This window comes from Neomonachus schauinslandi, chromosome 11 (assembly GCF_002201575.2).
Source record: "Neomonachus schauinslandi chromosome 11, ASM220157v2, whole genome shotgun sequence".
Taxonomy (NCBI): domain Eukaryota; kingdom Metazoa; phylum Chordata; class Mammalia; order Carnivora; family Phocidae; genus Neomonachus; species Neomonachus schauinslandi.
The window spans coordinates 57,075,030-57,094,664 of record NC_058413.1 but is presented as its reverse complement, the minus strand read 5'-3'; the positions used below and the strand labels follow the sequence as shown (position 1 = coordinate 57,094,664).

The 19,635-nt window shown below is 39.0% G+C and overlaps 1 protein-coding gene across 2 annotated transcripts in view; it reads left to right on the top strand.

Annotated features, from left to right (window-relative positions):
• Positions 1-18,886, top strand: part of CLNS1A (chloride nucleotide-sensitive channel 1A) — a 30,326-nt gene extending 11,440 nt beyond the window's left edge. Inside the window, exons 3-7 of one of the 2 annotated variants that reach the window (XM_021704641.2) lie at positions 1,058-1,162; positions 1,837-1,944; positions 3,061-3,234; positions 15,520-15,609; positions 18,107-18,886. In XM_021704641.2, the coding sequence (XP_021560316.1) occupies positions 1,058-1,162; positions 1,837-1,944; positions 3,061-3,234; positions 15,520-15,587 (455 nt within the window). In that variant the 3' untranslated portion in view covers positions 15,588-15,609; positions 18,107-18,886. The remainder of the gene's footprint in view (positions 1-1,057; positions 1,163-1,836; positions 1,945-3,060; positions 3,235-15,519; positions 15,610-18,106) is intronic. The other variant, XM_021704640.2, reaches the window with a different exon arrangement.
• Positions 18,887-19,635: the final 749 nt, after the last annotated feature.

The following is a 19,635-nucleotide window of genomic DNA, read 5'->3' as shown; positions in this document are numbered from 1 at the left end:
AAACTTTTAGATTTTTACTGAATATGTATAAATCCATAAGCAATATAATGGTTTTGTTTTGTGTTAAACTTTTAATATGTAAGTGGTATTATTCATATATATTCTTTTTTTTTTTAAAGATTTTATTTATTTATTTGGCAGAGAGAGAGATAGCGACAGCAGGAACACAAGCAGGGGTAGTGGGAGAGGGAGAAGCAGACTTCCTGCTGAGCAGGGAGCCCGATGCAGGGCTCGATCCCAGGACCCTGGGATCACGACCTGAGCCGAAGACAGACGCCCAATGACTGAGCCACCCAGGCGCCCCTATTTATATATATTCTGCCATTAGTTTTTTCACTCAGTTACATTTTTTAATCTATGAGTTTTGATACATATAAATATTTGTTCCTTTTTAACTGCTGTCTATAAAATATAATATGATCGGGTTACAATACATGTTTCCTTTTTTTTAAATTAACATTAATTTTTAAAATTTTCGCGAGTACTTCAGTAAACATTTATGTATAAACTCCTTGTGTACATAATAAATACATAGATGAGGAATTGCTGCATAGTAGGATATGCACACCTCCAGAATAGTTGTAGCAGTTCCTGCTTCCACTGTGCTAGTTCTCTTCATTGAACATTTGTATTTTTTTCTTGCCTACAGACTTTGGTAATTTATCTGTTGGGTTTGCTAACTTTTATGGGCCTTAGTTTTCTCATCTGTAAATTATTGGTGATAAATCACATCAGCGGTTTACAAACTGCTACTGAACCCTTTGTTTCATGGTAAAAGGTAAGAGAGACAGATGACAGTGGAACTGTACTTGTTAGAGGCCTGTTTGGGTTTCCTCACCCCCACCATGACTTTGAAGGGGGCTTGGAATCCCTAGGGCTCAGTGAAAGTCCACAGTCTTTTTTAGCTCTAAAATAACCATGTTCTTATAATTTGAAGTAAAAACTGTGTTGCACTATTTAGATACATCAATAAGCATCCTTTATGAAATTATTTTAGGCTTCTTTTTTTCCAAAACAAAAAACATCATTTAAAAAGTTCTTTTTATTCCCTTTCTAGAGGAATCAAAAGAATCTGTTGCTGAAGAAGAAGAAGAAGAAGACAGTGATGATGATGTTGAACCTATTGCTGAATTCAGATTTGTGCCTAGTGATAAATCAGCATGTGAGTATTCTATAGAATTGATTCTTTTCCCTTTACATACCAAGCATCCCACCCCCATACACACACACACACACACACACACACACACACTTTTACTGTTACCCTCATTACCTTCTGTCCCATTGCTTTTTCTTCATTCTAACATCTGTCATATCGTTGAGGACCAGATACCTATTAATATCAAAGATTGTCAATGTGGTGAGAGTATAGGAGACACTATGTTATTTGGTGTGTTTGTGAATGAAGAGATCTGGTTATTTTTATTGACTTGATGCTGTTGACTTTGAATCTTACCAGATAGACGGCAAGGGTCATGGCATTTCCAAAGTGGAAGATGCCAGGATAGCTGGAAAAGAGTCCTATCAACTAAAAGGGGCTCCGCCCTGATACCAGCAGTCTGACCAAGACTCTGACTCTTTTTCTCAGAAAATCCAGCCAGGCATGAAGAGATCTCTCTTAAAATGAACTATTACTATTTTGTGACTTGTCCATTGCCATCAAGTACTTCTCAAGATTGATTCTCCTTGGAATTTAGCAGGTTTTGTAAATAGTGTGACTCTGGTATATTTCTTGTCTACTCATTGAATTTATTTGTACTGGTGGTTATATTATTAAATTTTTACTCTACACTGGCCAGAAAAGAATGTTCATTACAATTTAACTTCCTTGTTCAGTGGAGGCAATGTTCACTGCAATGTGTGAATGCCAGGCTTTGCATCCTGATCCTGAGGATGAAGATTCAGATGATTATGATGGAGAAGAATATGATGTGGAAGCACATGGTTAGTGACACGGATTTTTTTTTAAATGTGTGTGTGTTTCATTTTAAGCACTTATTTGTACTAAGGGTATGGGATTATAGTTCTTTATATCTCTATTAAATACTCATAGTGTGGTTATTAATAAAAGTGAATGGCACAATTCATGTCTAAGCCAAACTGGAAAAATAGTTGGACTTTCCAAGCTTGAAGGTAAAAAGTAGATATTATTGGGAGCAGAAAATGGATAGAGATAAATGGAAGGGAAGAAAACAATAGATGAGAAAGTGGGTGGTTGGGAGAATCTTTTAAGTTGATGCAGCTCCTCCCAGAGAACAAAGCCTTCTCCCTCCACCACTTGAAATCTTTATCATCTGCATCTTTACTTAACATAATCCTTCAGACAACTCACTACCAAAGTCATTTTCTCCCCCCAGAACCATACTTCATTTGTCTAAGATTATTTCTCTTTGCCTCCCCCAGACCAAAATACTGTCACTAGCCTGGTAGAGTCTTGTAACTTGAGGTGCCTGCTCTTCTCTTTTCTTCTTCCCACTGCTCTCATGTCCACTGATCTGGCTGTCCAAAGTCCTTTCCTCCATATGTACCTACTTCCTGGCCTGAGACAAATTCGGTTCTGGAATTCTCCTTCATATATCTAAATACGTTCTCATTTCTGCTGAGATTTTTGAATGATTTTGTTTTTTTATCCTTTTTATATTTTCCAGAATTTCTGAGTTTTTAAAAGGAGCATGTATTTTAATCCACAAAAAAATCAGTACAAGTTAGTATCAAATTAATTTGCACTCACCTATAAAATTCCCAGCTTGGGATAACATAAGACTTCCTGGCCTTAGGTACACCCTCTTTTCCTTCTAGTCCTTGGACATTTGATTTTTTGAGAATTGCTGTTTACTGGGTCATTATCTTTTGGAATCCCTTCTCATTCTAGAGGGTAGAGACATTTTCTTTCTGTCTTTATTTTTAACAGATGACCTACATCTGAGTATTAAATGAATATTGAAAAATATTTTCCTGGAAGCCTTTTTAAACTGTACCTTATCTTCAGTAAATGCATTATTGATTATCCATGTTTTTCTAATTGCTTTATAATAGCTTAAAAGCATTTTATTTGTTTAGAACAAGGACAGGGAGACATCCCTACATTTTATACCTATGAAGAAGGATTATCCCATTTAACAGCAGAAGGCCAAGCCACATTGGAGAGATTAGAAGGAATGCTTTCTCAGTCTGTGAGCAGCCAATATAACATGGCTGGAGTCCGGACAGAAGATTCAGTAAGAGATTATGAAGGTGAGTATCCTTTCTTTCAGTGTGAGCAGTCAGATGGTCCTTGGGTAACAAGGAAAGTTACGGAGATAGATACATATACATAGATATGTACGTATGTTCTTTTGGAAACTCTTAAGACAGAGAAATCTCAGAATTAACTTACAGTGTAGGAAGCAAATGTAGAATTATATAGAATGGGAATTCTCATGAAACTTTGTTTTTGGTTTTTTTACTTCTTTCCCTCAACTACAAAAATAGTGTGTTCACAATCAAAAAATTTTTTAAATGGGCACAGGCAAAGAAGAAATGAAAAATCAAGTGTAATTACAATTGGAAGACCTCTTAATTTTTCTATTGCCTATCTTTCCAGTCTTTTTGTTTGTTTGCTTATGTGTATATGTGTGTGTGTGTGTGTGTGTATCTATGCTGCTGTTTTTATTTTTAAAATGAATTCCTACATGATTATGTGTAAAACTAGGATAGTCAGTTGATTAAAAGGGCTAGACAGCATTCAAGAAACTTGGGTTCTTGTTTTGTGACACACTTCTGGACCTTAAACAAGTGGCTTTCGAATTTGCTTCATTTGTCTCCACTCTGTAGGCTTCTTTGTAAATATTTCCCCTATAAGACTGGTTTGCTTTTCTGAGTATCCTATTTCAATCAGACTGTTGAAGTATTCTTTTGACTCAGCCTTTACTTCCTTTTTTTTTTAAATTTTATTCTTAAAAAAAATTTTCTTGTTATGTTAATCACCATACATTACATCATTAGTTTTTGATGTAGCGTTCCATGATTCATTCTTTGTGTACAACACCCAGTGCTCCATGCAGAACATGCCCTCTTTAATACCCATCACCAGGCTAACCCAACCTCCCACCCCCCTCCCCTATAGAACCCTCAGTTTGTTTTTCAGAGTCCATCGTCTCTTATGGTTCTTCTCCCCTTCCGATTTCCCCCTCTTCATTCTTCCCCTCCTGCTATCTTCTTCCTTTTTTTTTTTAACATATATTGTATTATTTGTTTCAGAGGTACAGGTCTGTGATTCAACAGTCTTGCACAGTTCACAGCACTCACCATAGCACATACCCTCCCCAATGTCTATCACCCAGCCGCCCCATCCCTCCCACCCCCCACCACTCCAGCAACCCTCAGTTTGTTTCCTGAGATTAAGAATTCCTCATATCAGTGAGGTCATATGATACATGTCTTTCTCTGATTGACTTATTTCCCTCAGCGTAACACCCTCCAGTTCTAGCCACGTTGTTGCAAATGGCAAGATCTCATTCCTTTTGATGACTGCATAATATTCCATTGTATATATATACCACATTTTCTTTATCCATTCATCTGTCGATGGACATCTTGGTTCTTTCCACAGTTTGTCTATCGTGGACATTGCTGCTGTAGACATTGGGGTGCACGTACCCCTTCGCATCCCTACATTTGTATCTTTGGGGTAAATATCCAGTAGTGCAATTGCGAATCGTATGGTAGCTCTATTTTCAACTTTTTGAGGAACTGTTGTACTGTTTTCCAGAGTGGCTGCACCAGCTTGCATTCCCACCAACAGTATAGGAGGGTTCCCCTTTCTCTGCATCCCCGCCAACATCTGTCGTTTCCTGACTTGTTAATTTTAGCCATTCTGACTGGTGTGAGGTGGTATCTCATTGAGGTTTTGATTTGGATTTCCCTGATGCCGAGCGATGTTGAGCACTTTTTCATGTGTCTGTTGGCCATTTGGATGTCTTCTTTGGGAAAATTGTCTGTTCATGTCTTCTGCCCATTACTTGATTGGATCATTTGTTCTTCGGGTGTTGAGTTTGAAAAGTTCTTTATAGATTTTGGATACTAGCCCTTTATCTGATAGGTCATTTGCAAATATCTTCTCCCATTCTGTTGGTTGTCTTTTGGTTTTGTTGACTGTTTCTTTTGCTGTGCAAAAGCTTTTTATCTTGATGAAGTCCCACTAGTTCATTTTTGCCCTTGTTTCCCGTGCCTTTGGTGATGTTTCTAGGAAGAAGCTGCTGCGGCTGAGGTCAAAGAGGTTGCTGCCTGTGTTCTCCTCTAGGATTTTGATGGACTTCTGTCTCACATTTGGGTCTTTCAACCATTTTGAGTCTATTTTTGTGTGTGGTGTAAGGAAATGATCCAGTTTCATTCTTCTGCATGTGGCTGTCCAATTTTCTCAACACCATTTGTGGAAGAGACTCTTTTTTCCATTGGACATTCTTTCCTGCTTTGTCAAAGTTGACCATAGAGTTGAGGGTCCATTTCTGGGCTCTCTGTTCTGTTCCATTGATCTATGTGTCTGTTTTTGTGCCAGTACCATACTGTCTTGATGATGATAGCTTTGTAATAGAGCTTGAAGTCTGGAATTGTGATGCCACCAGCTTTGCTTTTCTTTTTCAACATTCCTCTGCCTATTTGGGGTCTTTTCTGGTTCCATACAAATTTTAGGATTATTTGTTCCATTTCTTTGAAAAAAGTGGATGGTATTTTGATGGGGGTTGTAGTGAATGTGTAGATTGCTCTAGGTAGCATTGACATCTTCACAATATTTGTTCTTCCAATCCATGAGCATGGAACGTTTTTCCATTTCTTTGTGTCTTTCTCAATTTCTTTCATGAGTATTTTATAGGTTTCTGAGTACACATTCTTTGCCTCTTTGGTTAGATTTATTCCTAGGTATCTTACGGTTTTGGGTTCAGTTGTAAATGGGATCGACTCCTTAATTTCTCTTTCTTCTGTCTTGTTGTTGGTGTATAGGAATGCCATAGTTTCTGTGCATTGATTTTCTATCCTGCCACTTTACTGAATTCCTGTATGAGTTCTAGCAGTTTTGGGGTGGAGTCTTTTGGGTTTTCCACATAAAGTATCATATCATCTGCAAAGAGTGAGAGTTTGACTTCTTCTTTGCCGATTCAGATGCCTTTGATTTCTTTTTGTTGTCTAATTGCTGTGGCTAGGACTTCTAATACTATGTTGAATAGCAGTGGTGATAGTGGACATCCCTGCCGCGTTCCTGACATTAGGGGGAAAGCTCTCAGTTTTTCCCCATCGAGAATGATATTTGCTGTGGGTTTTTCATAGATGGCTTTTATGATGTTGAGGTATGGACCCTCTGTCCCTATACTCTGAAGAGTTTTGATCCAGAAAGGATGCTATTCTTTGTCAAATGCTTTTTCTGCATCTATTGAGAGGATCACATGATTCTTGTTCTTGTTTTGTTAATGTATCACATTGATTGATTTGTGGATGTTGAACCAACCTTGCAGCCCAGGAATAAATCCCACTTGGTTGTGGTGAATAATCCTTTTAATGTACTGTTGGATCCTCTTGGCTCGTATTTTGGTGAGAATTTTTTCATCCATGTTCATCAAGGATATTGGTCTGTAATTCTCCTTTTTGATGGCGTCTTTGGTTTTGGGATTAAGGTAATGGTGGCCTCATAAAATGAATTTGGAAGTTTTCCTTCCATTTCTATTTTTTGGAACAGTTTCAGTAGAATAGGTATTAATTCTTCTTTAAATGTTTGGTAGAATTCCCCTGGGAAGCCATCTGGCCCTGGGCTCTTGTTTTTTGGGAGATTTTTGATTACTGCTTCAGTTTCCTTAGCGGTTATAGGTCTGTTCAGGTTTTCTATTTCTTCCTGGTTGTTTTGGTAGTTGATACATCTCTAGGAATGTATCCATTTCGTCCAGATTATCTAATTGGCTGGCATATAGTTGCTCATAATATGTTCTTATAATTGTTTGTATTTCTTTGGTGTTGGTTGTGATCTCTCCTCTTTCATTCATGATTTTGTTTATTTGGGTCATTTCTCTTTTCTTTTTGATAAGTCTGGCCAGGAGTTTATCAATCTTGTTAGTTCTTTCAGAGAACCAGCTCCTAGTTTCGTTGATCTGTTCTACTGTTCTTTTGGGTTCTATTTCATTGATTTCTGCTCTGATCTTTATTATTTCTCTTCTCCTGCTGGGTTTAGGCTTTATTTGCTCTTCTTTCTCCAGCTCCTTTAGGTGTAGGGTTAGGTTGTGTATTTGAGACCTTTCTTCTTTCTTGAGAAAGGCTTGTATTGCTATATACTTTCCTCTTAGGACTGCCTTTGCTGCATCCCAAAGATTTTGAACAGTTGTGTTTTCATTTTCATTTGTTTCCGTGAATTTTTAAAATTCTTCTTTAATTTCCTGGTTGACCCATTCATTCTTTAGTAGGATGCTCTTTAGCCTCCATGTATTTGAGTTCTTTCTGACTTTCCTCTTGTGACTGAGTTCTAGTTTCAAAGCATTGTGGTCCGAAAATATGCAGGGAAAGATCCCAGTCTTTTGGTACCGGTTGAGACCTGATTTGTGGCCTAGGATGTGATCTATTCTGCAGAATGTTCCATGGGCACTAGAGAAGAATGTGTATTCTGTTGCTTTGGGATGGAATGTTCTGAATATGTCTGTGAAGTCCATTTGGTCCAGTGTGTCATTTAATGTCTTTATTTCTTTGTTGATCTTTTGCTTAGATGATCTGTCCATTTTGGTTAAGGGGATGTTAAAGTCCCCCACTATTATTGTATTGTTGTCAATGTGTTTCTTTGATTTTGTTATTAATTGGCTTATATAATTGGCTGCTCCCATGTTAGGGGCATAGATATTTACAATTGTTAGAGCTTCTTGTTGGATAGACCCTTTAGGATATAGTGCCCTTCCTCATCTCTTATTACAGTCTTTGGTTTAAAATCTAATTTGTCTGATATAAGGATTGCCACCCCAGCTTTCTTTTGGTGTCCATTAGCCTTGTAAATTGTTTTCCACCCCCTCACTTTCAATCTGGGAGTGTCTTTGGGTCTAAAATGAGTCTCTTGCAGACAGCATATCGATGGGTCTTGTTTTTTAATCCAGTCTGATAGCCTGTGTCTTTTGATTGGGGCATTTAGCCCATTTACATTCAGGGTAACTATTGAAAGATACGAATTTAGTGCCATTGTATTGCTTGTAAGGTAACTGTTACTGTATATTGTTTGTGTTCCTTTCTGGTCTATGTTGCTTTTAGGCTCGCTCTTTGCTTAGAGGACCCCTTTCAATATTTCTTGTAGGGCTGGTTTTGTGTTTGCAAATTCCTTTAGTTTTTGTTTGTCCTGGAAGCTTTTTATCTCTCCTTCTATTTTCAATGACAGCCTAGCTGGATAGAGTATTCTTGGCTGCATATTTTTCTCATTTAGTGCTCTGAATATATCATGCCAGTCCTTTCTGGCCTTCCGGGTCTCTGTGGGTAGATCTGTTGCCAATCTAATGTTTCTACCATTGTAGGTTACATATCTCTTCTCCCGAGCTGCTTTCAGGATTTTCTCTTTGTCTCTGAGACTCGTAAGTTTTACTGTTAGATGTCAGGGTGTTGACCTATTTTTTATTTTGAGAGGGGTTCTCTGTGCCTCCTGGATTTTGATGCTTGTTTCCTTCCCCAAATTAGGGAAGTTCTCTGCTATAATTTGCTCCAATATACCTTCTGCTCCTCTCTCTCTCTCTTCTTCTGGGATCCCAATTATTCTAACGTTGTTTCGTCTTACGGTATCGCTTATCTCTTGAATTCTGCCCTCGTGATCCAGTAGTTGTTGATCTCTTTTTCTCAGCTTCTTTATTTTCCATCATTTGGTCTTCTATATCACTAATTCTCTCTTCTGCATCATTTATCCTAGCAGTTAGCGCCCCCATTTTTGATTGCACATCATTAATAGCCTTTTTGATTCCGACTTGGTTAGATTTTAGTTCTTTTATTTCTCCAGAAATGGTTTCTCTAATAACTTCCATGCTTTTTTCAAGCCCAGCTAGTATCTTTAAAATCATTATTCTGAACTCTAGTTCTGACATCGTACTAATGTCCGTATTGAGTAGGTCCCTGGCAGTCGGTACTGCCTCTTGTTCTTTTTGTTGAGGTGATTTTTCCCGTCTTGTCATCTTGTCCAGAGGAGAATAGATAAATGAGAGAACAAAATGCTAACAGGGTAACCACGTCCCCAGAAAATATACTTTAAATAAATCAGAAAAGACCTGAAACCGGGGGAAAAGAAAGGGAAAGAAAAAGATAAAAACAAAAACAGAACAAAACAAAAAAAACAGAATATGATCAGATATGATCAGGCTGGTGCATAGATCAGTGCCACACACTAGATTTTGGGTGTATTTTGGTCTGTTAGAAGAAACTGCCTCTCAAAATTTTAAAGAAAGAAGAATTTACATATGTATAAAAATAAGGGTTAATACGATGAAGGGTTGGACTATGACTAAAAATGAAAATTATAAAAAATTTTATAAAAGGAATTGATAAGTTGTTTGGAAAAAGAAGAGGATTTAAAAGAAAAAAGAAAAAAAAGGGGAGAGAGTGTGATCAGGCAGGAGACTAGAACAAAGCCATACACTAGAGATTTAGGGTATATTTTGATCTGTTAGAAGGAACTGTATCTCAAAATTTTAAAGAGAGAACAACTTACATATATATGCCAAAAATAAGGGTAACTACTATGAAGGGATAGAATATGACTCTAAAAATGAAAAATAAAAATGTTTTTTAAAAAAGGGATTGATAAGATGTTGGTTGAAAAAGGGAAAAAGAAAAATTAAAAAAAAAAAAAAAGGACAGTTAAAAAATTAACTTTGAAAGATGAAGGAATCATGGTAAAAAGGCCATGAATTCTATGTGCAGTATTCCCCTAGCGCTGCAGTTCTGCCGTTCTCATTGATCAGTAAACTTGGGCTTGGCTGGCTGTTCTTGCTGATCTTCTTGGGGAGGGGCCTGTTGCCGTGGTTCCCAAATGTCTTTGCGGGAGGTGGAATTGCCCCACCCTTGCCGGCCCCAGCTAAGTAATCTGCTCGGGTTTGCTCTCGGGAGCTTTTGTTCCCTGCAAGCTTTCCGTACAGCTTTGTAGGACCAGAGTGAAAATGGCAGCCTCCCAGTCTCCGCCCGGAGGAGCTGAGAACTCGGGGCCCCTCTCCTTAGTGCGTCCCCAGAGAAAAGCAGTCAATCACTACTGTCTTCCTGGTCTCCGGCAGCACTCCGTGCTCACCCGGCCTGTTGCTGAGCATTTCTATCTCTGGCACACGACCCCATGTGGAGTCTCCAAACCCAGCAGATCCCTGCGGTGTGCTCCCACGCCGCTCCTCCCGGGGAGGAAGGGGAGTCTCCCCAGATCTGCCGCTTGTTGGGTCCCTGCTGGAAGAGCAGTGGCCCGACTGTGCTGCGGATCACGGTTTATGGCAGCGCCGAGCTGAGAGCCCGCACCTCGGCTCCATCTCTGCAGCTGGCTTCCCTGCTCTGATATCTGGGAGCTCTGCTGCACTCAGGCACTCCCGGTCTTTCTGTGACCCCGAGAGTCCTGAGACCACACTGTCCCGCGAGGGTTCCACCCCCCGCTTAGCCACTGGAGCAACGTCCCTCAGCAGAGCAGACTTCTAAAAGTTCTGATTTTGTGCTCCGTGGCTCTATCACTTGCCAGAAGTGGTGGACGGAGGCCCCCTCCCCCATCATCTATCCTCCCGAATTTTGCCTCGGATTCACTTCTTCACACGTCCTACCTTCCAGAAAGTGGTTGCTTTTCTGTTCAGAGTTGTTGCTATTCTTTTCTTTAATCTCCTGTTGAGTTCGTAGGTGTTCAGAATGTTTTGATCCCTATCCAGCTGAATTCCTGAGACCAGATGAAATCCAGGTCTCCTACTCCTCTGCTATCTTGCTCCTCCCCCCTCAGCCTTTACTTCTTATTCCTTGCTCTAGTGTAATACTAGGTCCCATTGATTTTTTTCATTTAAGTGACTTTCACATTTCCTTGCTATTACTGCTGCTGTCCTTCAACCCTACCTAGGCCCTTGTCTTCTCACACTGGATTTACAATAGTAATTTTTTGCCTCAGTCATTCCTGCCTCCAGCTCACTGTGCCATCTTAATCTTCTGAGAACACTCTGTGGTCACCCCTATATAGGGATGTCCCCTCAGTGATTGCCTGATAATCACCATATAAAGTTCTAACTCTGAAGAGACAACCTTGCCTTTGCCCCAGATATCTCCAAGCTTATTCTGCTACTCTCAATAGAACATTCAGCTACTGCTCTTATGTGCCAGACCCTGATTTAAGCATATTACACATAAGTACTCATTTAATCCTTCCAAGAATGCTCTGTGGTAAGTATTATTTGATCCCTATTTTACAGATGAAGAAACTGAAGCACAGAAAGATCATATAACTTGCTTGAGGTCAAATAGCTAATAAGTGGTGAGAGGATTAAATGAGCTGATACATATAAAAGTGTTATAAGCATATAAGCACTTCTTGCAGCTTACATGTATTTAATATATACTAGTATTTTATGTTGCCATAGAGTCTTAGCACTTCTAATTTTTAGAGGTGCAGAATGTTCTTAAAGAGGGTTACCGTAGTTTTTCATTTTTTTAATTAAAGATTTAATTGATTAATTTATTTGAAAGAGAGAGCATGTAAGCGGGGGGAGGGACAGAAGGGGAGAGGGAGAGAATCTAAGGCAGTCTCTGCACTGAGTGTGGAGCCCAATGTGGGGCTCGATCTCAGGACACTGAGATCATGACCTGAGCCAAAACCAAGAGTCAGATGCTTAACAAACTGAGCCACCCAGGCACCCCTAGTTTTTCTTTTATTGGGCAATATAAATTTCTGTCATAATGCTGTGATAAATATCCTCATGCACATAGCATGTTGACCTGGGTATCCTGAAGCCCTAGGATTATTATTATTTTTTTTAAGATTTTATTTATTTATTAGAGAGAGCACGAGCAGGGGGAGGGGCAGAGGAAGAGGGAGAGAATTTCAAGCAGACTCCCTGCTGAGCAGGGAACCCCATGCGGGGCTCGATCCCAGGAGCCTGATATCATGACCTGAGCTGAAGGCAGATGCCTAACCATCTGAGCCACCCAGGCGCCCCAGTCCTGGGATATTTTAATTTGGAAAAGTTTAGGCTTTGGGTCACACTGTTATTCCTTGTATATCCTCTCCATTTTAAGTCCTACTTGGTGAGCCTATAACATAGGCTATAGGATGAGATGGCTCAGATGATTTCTAGTGTACTACTAAACTCTTAGCTGAAAGAATTCAAGATGGTACCTTCTTTTTATTACAGTGATTGATGGGAGAGTGTCCTTGGACATTGAAAAGCCTTTCTTCACTGAAGAGTTTTTTTTTTTAATTGTAAAATTCCTTGTTTAATGCTTTATAGCAGATGATTTTAAGATCACAAACACTTTTTGCTACGTGAGATTTTTGAACTTTTATTCCTAAGCCTTATTAGCGTATTGAGAGTTGCCTATATATGAAACTTTTTCAGCCTATACCGTTCCCCATCTTCTAAAGTCCTAAGTACCCATGTCACTCTTTTTGCCATTGATTTATTTTGTTTGACTTGTGCATTTTTTTTAAATTTATTTTTAAAATTTTTTAACTGGCTAAAAATTGTTTATGTTTAAGGTATGCCAGATGATGTTTTCATATACATAGTGAAATAATTACTACAGTCAAGTCAGTTAACATACCCATCTTTTCACGTAGTTACCCATTTTTTTGTGGTAGAACACCTAAGATCGCTGTCTTGGCAAATTTCAATCTTTTTGCCGTTTAAATACACCCTGTCACAGTTCTTTCTGCCCAGTCCTGCTCCCCATGCTTTAATAAAACCATCTTTTTTGCACTGAAAAACAAACACCCTATCTCCTTGTGGTATGTCAGTGCTTCATGTGCTTATTTATGTAAGAAGTGTTTATTGAGCTATTATGCCAGGTACAGAGAATATAGCAGTGCCCAAGTAAGATGAGATTACTGTGTTCATATCAATGGCATTCTTGTGTAGAGAAAAATTAACTAATTAGGCAGTACATTGTGATACAGCACTAAGTTATAGGGGAAGCTTGAGAAGCTATGGAATCAGAAGCTGGACTCTTCACCCAGCCTGGATAGTCAGAGATTCAAGTTTCATGGAGTAAGTGACATCTAAGTCAAGATCTGAAAGATGAATAAAGTGACCGGGGTGAAGGGGGATTACGTACAGGTTGGGGAGAGAGGCAGGTAACATGATCAGCCATATGCAGAACTTCAAGAGACCATTCAACTTAGGGGACTGAAAGTAGTTCATTATGTCTGGAACTCTTGAGTATGAAGGGTAGTTATTACAGCAACAGATAAAGGTGGAGTAGTGAACTGGTTGTATCTTAATGGAACTTGAAAGCTGTTTTAAAGAATTTCAGTGTTACGCTTAGGCCAATGGGAATGTGAAGTGAAGAATTTTTAGTTTGATTAGTGTTTCAGAAGATGACCCTGGCTGTGATAATGGAAAATTGATTGCAGAGGGAAATATTGGAGGATAGAAGAGAAACTCTTTTTTTTTTTTTTTTTTAAGATTTTACTTATTTATTTTAGAGAGAGAGAATGCACACAAGTCAGGGGAGGGGCAGAGAAGCAGACTCCCTGCTGAGCAGGGAGCCTGATGTGGGGCTCGATCCCAGGACTCTGGGATCATGACCCGAGCTGAACACAGACACTTAACGGACTGAGCCATCCAGGTGCCCCAAGGAGAAACTCTGTTAAATAAGTTATGATTTAAATTAGATGAGAGATCATGGCCTGCACTTGATAGTGGCAGTGAATGTTAAAGACTTAACAGATTTGAGAGATGTTTGAGAGAAGCAACAGAAATTAGAGATGTGGTAGGGGTTTCTGAATTGGACAGGTGAGAGGTATCCTTTAGTAAGAATGTTAGGATAGAGAAACTTTTTTTTTAAAGATTTTTTTTTTTTTTTTTTTTTTTTTAACAGAGAGAGACAGAGCAAGAGAGGGAACACAAGCAGGGGGAGTGGGAGAGGGAGAAGCAGGCTTCCCGCAGAGCATGGAACCCGATGCGGGGCTCGATCCCAGGACCCTGGGATCATGACCTGAGCCGAAGGCAAAAGCTTAACAACTGAGCCACTCAGGTCCCCCCCCCCTTTTTTTAAAGTAGGCTCCGCACCTAATGTGGGGCTTGAACTCTTGACCCTGAGATTGAGTTGCATGCTTTACCAACTGAACCAGTCAGGTGCCCCACGAGAAGCATTTCTATGTAGAAAGATGATGAGTTAGTTTTAGATATGTGTTACATTTGCACACCCTGCTGCATGTCCAGGTGGAGTACTGGGGGGCTCAGGCAGAAGCCTGTTGTGGGCTGAAGAGTTGAAGGTGAATGGGAGGTGCCATAATGGAGAAAGCAGTTCTAAACAGCTCTTTCCAGAGGGCTTTTTTTCCTTGTCTCTCCACACACACACACACACACGCACGCGCGCGCGCGCTTTTTTCCCCCCATGAAATGAGAAAAACAGGCAAGAACCTCATTCTACTTATTTTGTCTTTCCTCAGAATTATGTCATCAGCTTTGTGAGGATAGGACTTTTATACCTTTAAAAATGAAAATAATGGGGGGGGCACCTGGGTGGCTCAGTCGTTAAGCGTCTGCCTTCGGCTCAGGTCATGATCCCAGGGTCCTGGGATCGAGCCCCGCATCGGGTTCCCTGCTCAGCGGGAAGCCTGCTTCTCCCTCTCCCACTCCCCCCGCTTGTGTTTCCTCTCTCGCTGTGTCTCTCTCTGTCAAATAAATAAAAAAAAAAATCTTAAAAAAAAAAAAATGAAAATAATGGGGCACCTGGGTGGCTCAGTCAGTAAAGTGTCTGCCTTCAGCTCAGGTTGTGATCTCTGGGTCCTGGGATCGAGCCCCGCATCGGACTCCCCATTCAGCAGGAAGTCTGTTTCTCCCTCTGTCCCTCCCCTCCGCTCATGCTCTCTCTCTTCTTCGTTCTCAAATAAATTAAATCTTAAAATAATAATAATAATGATAATGTCACACAGTAAATACCCAGCACAGTTCTGTGAAGAGTGAACAGTTGATGCTAACTACATTAAAAACTTTTTTTGTTTTAATTTTTCTTTATTAACGGAACACATAACTGAGTTTTCTTCCCATCACTTTAGAATCATTTCGTTTCTGAGCAAGATGAACAGCATCTGTATGCTCAGAGCACATATCAAACTCTTTACTACATTAAAAACTTCTTATCTAATGTTCTTTTAGTGTTGAGGTTGAGAATTTATAAAGTAAAAAAATGTACAGGTGGAATTTTTCTTTTTTGGTTGTTCCTTGTTACTTTTCCACAGTAGAAAGAAATAGCAACTTTGACCAACAGAGGGCACTAGCTTCCTTCTGCTTGATGAATAGGTTGACCCTTTACCTGTCTGAAGAGCTCAGTAGACTGTTGCTCAGCAGTTGATTTTTTTTTTTTTTTTTTTAGATGGGATGGAGGTAGACACTACACCAACGGTTGCTGGACAGTTTGAGGATGCAGATGTTGATCACTGAAAATGATTTATGCTGCTGTGGGGTGAGTAGTTTATTTTCTTCCTTGTCATTGAACTTGAAAATCATGTGAAATAATTTTTATTTTCAGGAGAACTCTATATAATTAGCAGCTTGGAAAGATGTTAGTTATCCATTTCTGAAATTATTGAGACTTACGTGGTTTTTTTCCCCCTAAGGAGTCAAGGTCTGCAAACAGTGATGTTCAGGTTAACATTTACTGAGCATTACACATGTTAAGTGCTGTGTTAGACATTGGGCAGTGCTAGGCATTGAGGCATGAAAGAATAAGACACACCCAACTTCATTGAACTCAGGAGGAGGACATTAGCCCATTATTCAGAAATGGGCTCCCTGGTTGGGAGCAGCAGAGCCTGAGATAATCTCCCGTTCTGCTCTTGAGTCACCTTTTCCCACTTGTGGTGTTTGAAACCTTAACATGTACATCAGAAATCACAAAGCAAGATTTGCTGCAACTCACTGCTGTTCAGTTTAGGGAGGAAGTAGTAATTCCATACTGTATCTAAGTCTTTAATTTAATCATAATCCTTTTTTTTTTTTTAAGATTTTATTTATTTATTTGAGAGAGAGAGAGCAAGAGCAGGAGAGGCGGTAGAGGAAGAGGGAGAAGCAGACTTCCTGCTGAGCAGGGAGCCCAATATGGGGCTCCATGCCAGGTCCCTGGAATCATGACCTGAGCTGAAGGCAATCACTTAACCAACTGAGCCACCCAAACACCCCTAATTTCATCATAATCTTGTATTGGCTTCCCTCCTTCTGAAAATAATGGAGGACCAAGGTCCTGGGCACCTTAGCGTTCAAGACCAGTTTGCCAAACCGTAAGGCCATGCACACTTTTCCAAAAGCTATCATTTCCCAAGTTGCTTCATTCCTGCTTTCTTGACTGACATAAGAGCTCACAGCCAGTTTTCCCTGACACATTCTTGTGAGCTTTGCCTAAAGTTTGTCCCTGACTTTGCTGCATGTTACCCTGAGAAATAAATTGTCCTTTGCCAGCTTGAGTATCTCAACTGTATGTTTGATAATAACTGAGGGTTATGTGGTTAATTCATACCACGTAGAGCTCTAGGACTAGTAATCCTAGTTGGCCTTCCCTTATGAGCTGTAAGATTTTTACTTTGTTAAAATTGTTGTCCCTCTTTCCCCTCTACAGTGTCCTACTTCTGACCAGGTAGCATTTTCTTGAATACTGGCTGTCTCCAGTCTTTGAGGTGTTACTTATGCCCAGGTCCTTTATTTTAAAGCATCTAGTAATAGTGTGGCAAGATTTATATATTTTGGCTTGACTCTTATACTATTGTGAGTCATCCAGTTGGGTTGTGAGATCCCTCCTTTTTCCAAGTTCCATTTACCTTCCAAATTGTTGCCATGTGAACATAACATTTCTTCTTACTATAACCATGAAAAATGATAATGAATCTCTGTTTTCCTCTCAGGTGCTGCCAGTGGAACTATCAGAATAATCTCTTAGAGTTCTGTGATTTATATTTCTTGCTTTAAATACTTAATTTTTATTTCCACAGCATTTATTTCTGTCATTGTAGCCATATAGTCTAAAACCAGCATTGTCTCCTCTGCAATTAGCTAAAATTACGTGTTCATATTGCTGCAGCTCTGTTACCTTTAATTTTCAGATCTTACAGTTCCAGATATCAGTACTTCACTCTTACACTGTATGGGAAATCTTTTGGTGCCAACTTAAGTCTTCTTCCCTTCTCACTTTCCTGCTTATCATGTTCTTTATAGCATGTTAACTTTTTCAGTTCAGTAATACTTAGTAACTTTTATTGAAACTGGAAAACATTTTTTGATCTTCTGGCTTTTACGTATTTCTTCTTGAAAAATAGACTATTCAGAGAGTACCCATTACTGTATTAATAAGAAATGCATTTGTTGTGTCACTAATGGTTACACAGATGAGATGTTACTGCAGTTCACTGGTGAGAATTCTTAGGATTCTTTGTAATGTAATTTTATGGTGAAATAATCATAAAATAACCACAAGCTTTCTAATGAGCTGATGATTTGTTTTCTATTCATTTTATGCTACAGCTGGAGTAAAGAGCTATTTTGTTCATAAAGTTTATACAAATTATTCATCTGGATAATTGACCTGAATTCCAAACAATGTCTTTAAATTTTTAATCATTTTAAATTGTTTTTGCCTTTAAGGAATGAAGAAGGAATAATTAGAGTGTTTATGCAACCATTAATGATTTCAAGATAATGGAACTAGGACCTCTCGGTGCAGGAGATGGGGTGGAGTCAAGGCACAGGAGTGGTAGAATCACAGCTCTACCATATACCGGCTCCTGTGCCTTTGGACAAGGCACATAACTTCTTTAATCCTCAGTTTCCTCATTTGAAAATGGGGTTGATAAACTACCTGGCAGGATTGTTGCAAAGACCAAGATATATATCTAAGTTCTCTGGCACTCTTGACGAGGCATTCAATAAATAATAGCTATTATTATAAACACTGTAAATCTTTTGTTTTTCAGATTCTGCTCGTAACTAGGAAAGAACTTGGTGCCTCTTCTATTGTGGAGTGGATGTTGATGAGATCTTTTTCCTTCTCCAAATTTTACCTGAACCAGTTCTTTTTTGAGACTATACTGAGACAGAAAGTTGTCACCAGCAGAAGAAACTATGACCTTTATTAACAAAGGTGAATTAACTTAACCAGTAGGGTATTTGTAGTTTATCATCTACCCCAAAATTTCTGTGTATAGGTGCCCTCTGAGTAGGCCTATAGTTCCAGCCTTCACTATATGCATCTTCTGTAACCTGGCAGACCTACCTGAGAATGCGCAGGCACTTGAAGACGTAGGTAGACTGGATGGGAAGGAGGGAGGCTGAATCTAAGATAAACCCTTTTACAGTCTAAGAGTCCCATTACCCCTTAAAAAGAAAGACAGAGAGATCTCAGAGAAATCTTGGCCTCTGCTCGTTCTTCACAGGGATAAGGGTTTTTTTTTTTTTTTTTTTTTTTTTACTAATTTGGGACCCAGATTAATTAATTCAGGCACCTTTAGGGAGCCTCTTGGGAAATACCCTAGCCACATAAAATACCACTAACACGGATGCTTCTGACTAGCTTTTACTCCTTTCACCATGTTTCACCAGTCTGTTTTGTTATAACCTCTTAGGTTATGTCCTTTAATTTCTAACCTCTTAGGTCGGTTTCCATAACAAGTGAAATTGGGATGAAATCCTCAGAGTGCTTCAATGATAATTGTTTTGTCTTTGTAATAGTTTAACAAATAAATCTAGGTTTTCTATATTGTGCTCTCATTCTTGACTGAAACCATTAATGAGAAAAAAATTTTTTCATTAAGACTGTTAAAAAACGAGTCTTTTTCGTTTATTTTTGTTTGACTTTTGAAAATATGAACATGAAATGAGTAAGAAAATGTATAGGTAGAGTTTCTGGCAAATTTTTAGTAGGGCAGGGATTTAATACATTTCAAGGGATTTCTGCTTCTTTCACTTGGATCAGGAATAATTTCTTACAACTCTCAATTTTAGTTTTCACAGACACCAGGGTATTTGTAAGGCTGATTTATAATGACACATTTATACTTGGACCTTCTATACCATTATATGACTTTAAAAATATGGTTAGAAAAGCTATTCAGAATCACTTGGCTAATTAGTGACTAAATTTTAGTTCATGACTACTAAACTACTAAAAGAACACATTACCAGTGTTCTTTACAGCACTTTCATTTGGTTTCTGTCATCCTGCATGGTAGATTAAAAAAAAAGCTGATTGTCCTTTTTCTGACCAGACTCTCAGAAATACTGAATTTGTTACAATAGGCAAGTAAAAGGGCCACTTGGAAATGGAAACTGAAGTTGACTGAGGCCTTCTCTGTATCAGCCATTGTCTTGGGTTCTTTATACACATTACACATATAATATTCTTAATTGTCTTATGAGGTATAGGTGCTTTTATTATCCTGTTTTAGAGATGAAGAAACTACAGAGAGAGCTAAAATAACACTTAAGGTCATATAGTGAGCTGTGA